Raw genomic sequence first — 10,738 nt, 5'->3', positions numbered from 1 at the left:
TTAAGTTATATTTAAACAATGATAATGTAAAGAATAATAAAGCATTTGTTGTGTTAGTGATACAAGAAAAAACATTTGCTTTTTTGTTCGCTCTTTCTCTAATTCTCACTCTTTCAGATATTTTCAGATAAGAATCTTAGTTGAAATTTAAAAGTTTCAGCGAGATAGCACGGATAAAAAAATTGACTGCTCGAAGAAAATTAAATCGTACGAAATTACTTGGCACAGTGTCGCGCGTTTTCAAGTAACAAAAAATACATACTTCGTCCCACACGCGGCGGTTCGACTTTACAATTTGTCTTGCCGGTTGTAATTACGCGTTATCAGTTATCGCAACGATTATGCTGGTACCGTGTGTTCCCTCGTCAAACAAACCGACGAAAAACACGCAATGCCCGCGAAGTGTCTGAACGCGATATCAGAGCGGCTCGTTACGCGCGAGGATTCTACACAAAGCCCGCTAGTTTCAAAACGACAACTTGCGTAATTGTGTGTGCGCTGTCTAGGAAGGAGAAAGAGAGAAAGAGAGAGAGACAAAGAATTCAAGATTTCCAGTCTTAATTTGTCGCGGGAATAGCACACAATTGCACCACAGTCGCCGTCGTCTGAATGATGTTATCTAACGGTAATTATTAAGCACATACCTAATATTAAAAACAAATACAATGCAGACACACACACACGTACTGTCAGGTAATTACACAATGTCTATGATTTTACGCTTTTATTTTTTGTGATTTTATCACGCTTACTTTTTTTTAACTTCAATTCTTTGAAATTTTTAACATCATTGTGTAACATCAACAACAAGTCGCGTTTTAAAATTGTTGGATATACTCCAATCGCAATATCTTTGTGCAATTGTCTTATGTTCTATTTAACTTTAATTTATGTGTCGTTACAAATATTGCATAACAAATGTTTGCATAGAAATAATAATAAAATTTCATACATAGATGAAATGGAGTTTCTTCAACAATTCTCACGCGTTTATTGTTAACTTTGACATGGTAGTGTCAATAACATTGGAAAGCAACAGTACGCGAGGAACGAGGCGGGAACCAAAACAACAAGCCTGTTGGACTTATCTTAACTGAGGAACCGGCGAGCACACCGTCGCCGAGTTTAGCAAGCTCAGTTGCGAGAGGGAAGCGAAGATCGCGCCGCACTCTCGACGATTCTCGTTGCACGTTGTTCAAGTCGAGTATCAGTCGGGATCGCGACGTCGGTCACCTTTTAATTTCGCGTCGCCACGTGCGATCACAACCACGTGCAACATGGGTGTACGCAAGATAGCCAGATGGTTCAAGTAAGTTAAAAAATCAAAACAAAAACATAATAGCGGAAAAAAAATGAAGACAAGAGTACCGGTGTGAAAAATATCGTCGAGTGTGAACTAAGGAGAGGAAAAAGTTCTTGCGCGCTTCAATTTGAGTTTTGTTGCGTTCAGTTCTGGTCTTTCGGTTAAATTATCGTGACTCAAGTACTTTTTGAATAACGATCACGCGCGTGTGTTGTCATACTTTGTATATCTCTCCGACAAACAATTCGAGTCATTTCCTAATTTGAGGAAAACGAACGAGAATTTGTATCGAATCGTTTACGCCAGAACGACGATGACGTTGAAAAAGGTGAAGGTCGCCAATGTCGTGTAATCAGGCTGATAAAAACGATCAAGTTAATCAATGCGTACAACAAGTTGACATTGATTGCCTTTAAACACACAGAAAATTTTATTTCGTCTTCACAGAACACGCGCGTGATAGAATTTTTCAAAACAAATTGGATCTTCAAGAGACAATTTTTCTCATTGCACACTTTTAATTTTTTTTTTTTTTCTCGAAAGCGAATTCGACCGATGTGTGACAGAGCAAGAAAATGAATCGTTATCGAGTCCGCTTGGACTAGAGAGATTGGGGCCGAGAGAAACGAGAGATAGACATTTTAATCTCGTTGTTATACAAAGATAACTTTATATAAAGAACGATATTAGCTCACGTTTCACTTTTGCGTCTGCGCAAACAGGAGACGCGTATAATCGCGTCCGATCGGAATCAAACATCAAAGCGGAAGAACACGCGGAAAGAGATATATATATATATACATGTATGGTTACACTTCCGAGTTTCTCCGGCGCGTCGTGCAAAAGCTCTCGACTACTTTCCACTCCGAGAAAATGTTCCGAAAAGTTGAAGCGTATCGAAGACACGGGCTAATTACGTACAAAAGAATAGGCCGAGGTCCCCCCCTTCCCTCCCATGGTTTCGAGCACCGTTAACTCGAGGGATTTTAACCAGTTCGCCGGTTCTCTGATGACCGCTATTATCTCCTCGTAAAGCCGCGCGAGATTGTGGAGATTGGCTTTTATATACGCGTAAGCTATAAAAATTGCACCGCTATCTCTTAAAAGTCACGAAATCAGAATTGAGCGAACGAACCGTTTGCCTCATTGAGCGAAAAGATCGCAAAAAGAAGTCTCATTCAAGAAAGAGAGTTCGTCACGGGATCGCACAATTTTACTACTCTTTGTTTTTGTTTCAAATCGACGCGGTTAGCTGCGTCGATTCCCGCGGGATCAAATCTGATCTTAATTGTTTAACAATTTTTGAAATCGGACAAATCTTTGATCGTCGCGCACAGAACACAGAGATTGAAGATGTTCTTATTGTCTCGGAAGACGTTCGAAACAACATCTGTCAACTTTTACGACGAACAAATTTTGTCGAGATGAGACAAATCGGTGTTTAGTGTCGTCGGGGCTCACGTAACCGGGTTTGTTTGTATTTATTGCACGCGCATTCTAATCGCACGCGCGCGATACTTTCGTAGTCCGTATATAGGAGAACGGATGTGAGGAAACCTTGCAAACGGTATGCAAATTAATCGGAAAAATCGAGAGCACTCGTCGATCGCCTCATGACCGACATCTTCTCTCTCGCGAATTATTAATTTATGCGCAATTGGCAATTCTATCTCGTCGAGATTAATTCGCGACGTAGTCGTCGGAAAAATGCCGGCTCACACAAACGTAATTATGCGTTTTCTCTCTACGCCGTTTTCTCTCTACGCCGTCTCTCAAAACTGGCAATCAGCAACCAGCGGAATCGTACGTAGAAGAAAATGTTTCTGATAACCGTGAAATACGTTTTGTAACGCGAGACGCACTAACTATTATGTGTGTTCGCAAATTGCGTGCTGTGCTATCGATGGGCGAGTTCAGGAATATATCAGTCACGTTGATCGCTCGCTAGACAGGCACGGTTTATTCTAATTAGACGAACGTTAATCGCGGAAGTGAACTACTTTGCAAGTTGACGATCGTAGCTGACGGACGAGTGCGTGTGTGTGTGTGTTTACACGACACGCAATCTATTTCTCTTTGATCTCATTAAAAACCGACTGACTTGAAAATCGATAACACACAGATCTCGAATGTAAATTTTCGTTGTTTTGAAAAAAGCGAGAGGCAATATTTACGATAATTCGATTCGTTTTTCGCGCTTAGCTTTCAAGGTTAGCTGAAGGTTTTAAAGACTGGCGAGATCTTACTTGCGAGAGATTAGTACGAGATCACAGTCGGCACGGAACAAACGTTTTTCGCAACAAACAAATGCGACATGTGGAAACTGTTTGTATTCAAATCGGCCAAAAAGTAAGTGAATTTGAACACACACATCGTCCGCTTTTCGAAGTTAAAATATTTTTGTCGTTGTGTGTCGAGCGTAATTTGTTTTTCTCACGAGAGAGGAGCACAATGCCGGGAAAACGGTAATGAGTAATCACGAAATACTAAACAAATATCATTTGCATCAACGATAATGATGTGACCACGCGTAATAGAAAATTATTCTAATTAATTTTTTTTTCCGCGATTCTAAAAACATTTACTTTATAATATTTCTAATATTTCGCAAAAACGACGATGTGTTATGTATTTTACGAGCGTGTCTCTTCGCGTCGTGTCTACGAGTTCACGAAAGGTCCGCCGCATAACAATAGTCAGTTCTCGATCGCGAATAAAAGAAACGGAGAGGGAAAAACGTGAATCTAAAATAAAATTGCATTGCGCGAAGCACATAATAGATATAGCCGGCGTTCTGTGAACCGTAAAAGATGGCCGAATCGTTAGAGAAAGTGCAAGCTCGCGGATCAATTTCACGACCGCCGTAAAACTTTGCATGCTTCGGCGATCTTTCTGATTTTTTATTTTTCTTTCGTTCTTTTATGATCGAGACCTCCTGTTCCACTGACATCGACGACCTTTTCTTATTAGACATTATATTAGAGAAAGAGAGAGAGAGGAAAGAAATTTCAAACATACCTTTGTTGTTCGATTTTTCAGGATAGCTGCTCGGGCGGACAAGGATCGCACGCAACCTTCGTCTCCTCTGGTGTTGCAAAGCAGCAAGTAAGTGGAGATGTCTTCTCGGATGTCACTCGTAAATGCGAATTAATTAATTAGTCAGATTCGATTTATTCCGCACACAAAGTTTTGCAGCAATTCGTTCCGCGACTTGTCAGACCGAAACCACCAAAAATTTCGACGGCGCAACTTGAAAAATTTTAGGCGCGCTTTTGCGGCGCGGACAGCGCCACCACTCGACATACGGGAGAATTAGATCTAATCGCAATCGTCCGGAGAGATTCGAGAGATCGCGCTCTGTATTATCGCGAGATAATCGCGATGTATTTTTCTAACTAAATGTTTACACTTCGCGTCATATTTCGGCGTCCGATGTCTCAGATAGGGTTAGAATGAACAAAGTGTTTGTTAAAAACAAAAGAACACATGTAAAAATATATATATAAATAACTTGACATTGATAATCGATCGTGTTCAATAACTTTGTATGTTGTGTGATTTGTTGTGTTTGTTATTAAAGTACGTATTTTGTAGATATTGTTTGTTTCTCTTCACTCGTTTACTTGTTTTACACACTTTTGTGTAAATGTTTTTTTTCATAAGATGCAGAATGTATTAATTATGTGTTTTTTTTTATTCTACAGTAAGTATATACCTCTTGATCCCCTTGTAAACAAAAAGTTTGCCACTCTACGTATGTATACACGTGAAAAAGTAACACTCTATTCTAAAATAATATTTTCTTGTCACAATAAACATACGTGAATCAATGTTTGTGCGTCGATTATGCAAAAATTAGATCGTTCTCCTTATTTTATGGAATATCTCTAAGTTTCTGCGCATCAATCATGGCCTTTCCAACTCCTTTCGACGCCAGGTACGAATTTTTATTGCATAAACATTTCAATCTCCAGAGAGATTATATTTTTTATATTTTAAGAATCGTATGTTTCTCCGCAAGATAACATTTTTACTTTGTGTTTTATTTTGTTTTTATATGTGTCGTGTTTAAAAAACTTGAGATTTTGTATATTACTGAAAAATAATGTGTGTTGCTGACAGAGAAATAATATTGTTTGTAAGTTCATTTTCTGTAGCTATAAAACACAGACAGCCGTCTGACGTGTCTGAAAAATATATACATATACGAACTCGATGCCGTTTGCATAATCGACATGACGCGATACCGGCGTTTTGTACTATGGTCGGTTGTGCATCGAGTACTTTGTTTCCTCAGTTGTGCGAATAATCGTGACCGGTGCGCTTCTTGCGTGCGCTCCTCTTCTCCTCGATGAGTTGTTGTTAGTAGATTTTCGACGTGTTGTGTTTTCGCGTGATTTAATTATGAACAATGCCCTCAACATGACTCGGTAATTTTTGCGCACATTGAGAGAGAATGGTTTTAATTTTATTTGTAATTTTAGAGCGGAGCACGAAAAATCACGCGTTAATGTCGAGTTTTTTTACGCAAAAAGAATTTTGTTTCTTTGCTCGCGATAAGTTACGATCAAAATCGTTTCTCGCGTCCGATTAGATTGAGATTTAACTGAATGCATGCTTCTCTTCGCAGTGAATATTACCGAAACTTAGTGCAACAGCTCGCAAACAATTGTAAAACGCCAAACAGAGACATCACCGATCCGGACTGGCTGATTTATTTTCCCAAGGAGCAGAACAACGAGCGGATCTTTAAAAAAGATCGGAATCGAAAGTCAAGCAACAAACGTAAACAGATTGTTCCGGGTGTGCCGCATATACGGTCTTCCGAAATATTTGAGATCGGAAACGTAGCGGGTACGGAGAACCGATCTCTCGAGCTGATTTCTGCGGAATGGCACAATACGAAAGTCGCACTGAAGAGACACGTTTTTCCGGCGTGTCGCGACGCGATAAAGGCAGACATAGAAGTTCTCAGGTAAAAGCCGCTCGCGCCCAATTATCAGTTGTGCAAGAAGAAGATACATTAAAATCTTCACTTTCTCTCAGTAGTTCAATGAAAGTAGTTCAATGAAGAGTTGTTGATTGTTTTATGACTATAATAGAAAACTGCATTTTTATGCGCATTGCGTCTGTTTATGATATAAAATAAAGGCAATTTTATTATCGTCAGCGAGATACGACATCCCAATGTACTGCTGTTAATGGCAACAACGTATACGGACGAGCACGGGATCGTTTCTATTTTGGAGCCTGTCGACTGCACATTGTACAATTACATACACGATCAAGGCGAACGATTAAATATGCAAGGAATCATACAAATTGGCATAAAATTGGCGGACGCGTTGAAATACTGCCACATGCGCGGATATATCCATGGCGCAATCAGTTCCCATTGCGTTTACTTCGCATCCGACAGAAATGTCAAGCTTGGTGGATGGGAACTAGCTAGGGAAACAGCAAACGTACGCAGACAAACGAACAAACTTTCTTCTTATACTATAATAATATCAAATTTCTTTTTACAAAGAAAGAATAGAAGATATATTTTTATGTTTTATTTTCTGAACAATGAAGATGATTATTCACACGTGTCTCGCGACGATTTTATGTGTTATTTAAAACCGATTTTTGATTGAAAAAAATTTTGCTGACAGAATAGACTAAAAAAAAAAAAAACGGATCGCGTCATATCCGTGATTCCGTGACACACCCGTGAGCGTTTCACCAACGGAAACAGTCGGCATTGTTTTCGACAAAATGTTCGTTTTTGAACAAATTCGCTGTACCGTATCGATGCTAATCGCGCGCCCGCAGTCTGGAACGCGGAACTCTAGCATGGATCATAAAACCGCAATTAAATATGATAAATTTATAGTTTTCACGACGAAACGAGACATTACGGGATACCGAATTGTAAAATCACAACAATATTGTACAGCAAAAAGTAGAAAAGTTGTAAAATAGGAACTTAAAAAATAATATATATAAATGTCTCCTTTCAATTTTTCCCGAAATCTTTAAAATACATTACACGATATCTGGTCGATCTAACTTTTGTAATCTTTACGATTTAGTTAGAGTTATTTTTTTTTTTAAATAGGTTTACGTTGAACGTGATTACGAAAAATATCTGCGACTGGAAATTTTCAAATGGCAAGCGCCGGAAACGTTCTACGGATTACATCCTAGTAAAAAAACCGACGTTTATTGCTTTATGTTGTTACTTTGGGAAATGTGCACAGGTTTTATATATTACTTTGTTTGTTTTAATAATAGTCGTTCTTTAAACAAATATTTTAATAATAGGTGTTGTTTAAGCTGAAATTTTTATTATTTCACAGGCAGTGTACCATGGAACGGATGTGATCAGTCAAACGAAGAACGTCACAATTCAATACAAAGACGCGATATCAGTCTAAATTTGCAGAATATCCCGTCAATTTCACCGACTCTTCGTGACTTATTAGAGATTGGGTTGCAATCTGACGAAGCGAAAAGAACGTTAGACATGGACAAAATAAGCAGGAAACTTCACAGGCTGCTGGTAAATTTCTTTGATATAATATGTATATATGTGTATTTTTCGATATCTTTTTGTGTTGAAAAATTAGTGAGTTTCATTGAGAGAATAACAATAATGATCACATGATTTGCAATTTATTTATTTTAAGATGATACACGAAGAAGAAGAAAGAGAAGCCACGTTTATAAGTGTGCACAGTACTGGTGCTAACATTGACAATAGTAAGGATTCTTTGGAATGCACCATTTACGATGGTACATTCTGTGGAAGAACTTCCTCTCCTTCGTCACCCGTACGAACTACAATATTCAATCAAAAACCACTCGCCGAACAATCACACCACACACCGACCAAAGAAAACCCTTCCAGTCGCCGTGTCATTTCCAAAGAAATACAATGCAAGCTGGATTCCAAAATTAATACTGAAAAACCAGAGACGTCTTCATTGAGTATTATAAGTCCTGTGAAGGTGGAAATAAATCCTTGCGTTCATTGTGCAAATATTACTAAACTAGTGGGAAACATCGACGAGAAGAGTAACGCCCGTGCTAATATAAAACGACTGAAAGAACTAATAGCTAGTAGAAGGGAACATTTCTTCTCTGGAAACAAGCCGTTCTCTCGCTTGAGCAAAGGTAAGTGGAAGAAACAGATGTTGAGGATTTGTTTATTTTTTAAGTTTTATAATATTCTGTTAAATTTCCCTCGAATATTGCAATTAATAGTTTTTTTTTTTGATAATTTTTTATTGTTTTTTTTATTATAGGCCCAAAAGCTACGAGCACAATATTGTTAAGTGAAAATAATGAAAGTAATCTCGATAATGAAAGTAATATCGATTACGTACCATGTAAACCAGCAAGTCACAAAACTACTATGGAACCTAAATGTAATAAGTTGTTTGTTAATTATAACGGGATTGCAACACAGAAGACGAAACAGGTGGTACGCCGAAAGGTAATTTTTCTCTATAGATTTAATTCAATTTTTATTGTTTTCAATATAAGAAACTTAAGAATTTCTCTAAATTCACTATAAACTCGCACAATAATGTTTGAGAGTAAATTCAATAGCATTCTATTCATCTTTACTTTGCTTTTATGTGTGTTGCGTAACAGCCACCTTACACGAATATGTCTGAGAGCATTAAGCAAGCAATAATACAACCTCAGGTTTTGCATCCTACTGCTGAAAGTTTTTACGAATCAGCGTTATGGAGAAAAGAGAAAGAAATTTGCATATCACGGATGCATCGTGATAGCAAAGAATACGAAGTATATATACACTAATACACACAGATATTTATTTTATATATTATTGTTTTATATCGTTATATATAAACTTCTTACAGTCAAAAGCCCGCGCGAAAAGTATTTCGGTACTATTTTATATTCGATTTTATATTTTTTCAGTATTTGTCACAACAATCAGATAATCATGTTATTGACAGTGACAGAGCCCAATGTTCCAAACCACATTCGACTACTATTAATACTACATATAATGTAATACATGGTAATTTGAAAAAAATCCATATAAATTTTGTTTTCGGAAAAATTTTATATAATAAATTAAGAGACGCTTTTTTTTACATATCGTTCTATCATCCTGGACAATATATAATTATTTTAATTTTTTATTTTGTGTACGAAGATAATAACACTGAAAATATCAAAACTGATGCGGAAACATTATTGTCAAAATCAGTGGCATTTGATCTGGTATCTTCAAACAAGTCGTCAGACGACATACGAACTGCGACAGACGCTGTTGAGCGTGCGATGAGTTTAGTGGAACAAAATTTACAAAACTGCAAGAAACAATTGTTTGAAGATCTATATGAAACGAAACACAACGAGAACGAAAACATTAAAGTTATCGAGACATCGACATCTGACAACGAAAATTTTCTGGGAATGAGTGAACTCGCAAGCCCGGAAAACACTGACAAAGCATCTTCAGAATACACTGACATTTTCAATCAAGCTTTTATAGCAAGTAAAACGTTTAGTTTCAGCAGTAAGATATCAAACGAATCTCCAATATCACTGTCTGATCAAGAATCAAAAACTAATTTCCAAGAAATGAAAAATGGAATATTCTCTCTGAATAAGAAGCCAATCCCGCAGCGAGATCAAATAGATTTTGAGCGGAATAAGAAGCGGTATATCAACGTAGGTAGTACCACGAAAAATATTGTTATAAAAGACGAAATAAGAAGACGTTCTTTACCCGCGAGACTAAATAATGTGCCAGTGCCGTTCAATTTGGAAAATAGAAATGTAAGAACAGAAACGGTTGAATTTATACATGTTTTAGTTATTAAACTATTATTGATGTTCTTATTATGACATTAATATTTGTTATAGAATACGGACGGTAGCCAATTTACTCTAAAGAATAACGACGGTACATGTTATATCGACGATGATTACAAACGTAGATCACAATTAAATTGTAATCTGATGCTTTTCGATGATTACATAGATTTATCAGAGACCATTGGAACCATTGGAGACAGTGAATCTCAGACGACAGAATTGTAAATTTTTTATCAATTTAATTTGTTCTAAATTGTAAATTAACGTAGATTCAAATGTTTTTTTTTACTCATACTCACGTTTGTAAAACTTGTTTCATTATATATCTTTATTTATGCCTCCTTGACAAGATAAAATCAATCGAACTTTCGTTATATCATAATGATAAAATTAATATAAACACTTAATGTAATAATATTTGCTTAGTTTTTATCGCTTATAATTTATATAAATGCAAACAATATTGCACAGTTATTTGAAACAAAATAAATGTTAATAACATCAACAACTTATCAAATTCAGTTTACTGTGTACACAGATATAAATGATTCAGAATATCTTGTATACAGTTCTAAATTATTTGTTGAA

The 10,738-nt window shown here is 36.8% G+C and overlaps 1 protein-coding gene across 5 annotated transcripts; it reads left to right on the top strand.

Moving 5' to 3' along the window:
- Positions 1-457: 457 nt before the first annotated feature.
- On the top strand, positions 458-10,707 carry LOC109851792. Of its 5 annotated transcripts, none has more exons than XM_020422239.1 (13): positions 458-625; positions 957-1,309; positions 4,343-4,408; positions 5,934-6,278; positions 6,474-6,768; positions 7,407-7,548; positions 7,648-7,850; positions 7,978-8,464; positions 8,596-8,774; positions 8,948-9,103; positions 9,242-9,344; positions 9,483-10,111; positions 10,199-10,707. In XM_020422239.1, exons 2-13 carry the CDS (start codon positions 1,278-1,280, stop codon positions 10,373-10,375), a joined length of 2,814 nt encoding a protein of 937 aa, XP_020277828.1. In that variant the 5' UTR covers positions 458-625; positions 957-1,277; the 3' UTR covers positions 10,376-10,707. The 5 variants fall into 5 exon arrangements, with proteins under 5 accessions (XP_020277828.1, XP_020277827.1, XP_020277826.1 ...); XM_020422238.1 differs by having other exon boundaries at positions 459-625; positions 1,015-1,309; positions 8,596-8,786; XM_020422237.1 differs by having other exon boundaries at positions 459-625; positions 8,596-8,786.
- The last annotated feature ends 31 nt before the right edge of the window (positions 10,708-10,738 follow it).

Source organism: Pseudomyrmex gracilis, unplaced genomic scaffold, assembly GCF_002006095.1.
Source record: "Pseudomyrmex gracilis isolate BER0280 unplaced genomic scaffold, ASM200609v1 scaffold_20, whole genome shotgun sequence".
NCBI classification, from domain to species: Eukaryota; Metazoa; Arthropoda; class Insecta; order Hymenoptera; family Formicidae; genus Pseudomyrmex; species Pseudomyrmex gracilis.
This window is presented reverse-complemented; position numbering and strand designations above follow the sequence as displayed.

What these genes read in the sequence shown, in the direction of transcription:
- LOC109851792 (XM_020422238.1), top strand. Translation starts at nt 1,278, where the DNA reads ATGGGTGTACGCAAGATAGCCAGATGGTTCAA. An exon ending in GTTCTCTCGCTTGAGCAAAG is followed by an intron (nt 8,465 to 8,595) that starts GTAAGTGGAAGA and finishes TTTTTATTATAG; the next exon opens with GCCCAAAAGCTACGAGCACA. An exon ending in GTGATAGCAAAGAATACGAA is followed by an intron (nt 9,104 to 9,241) that starts GTATATATACAC and finishes ATATTTTTTCAG; the next exon opens with TATTTGTCACAACAATCAGA.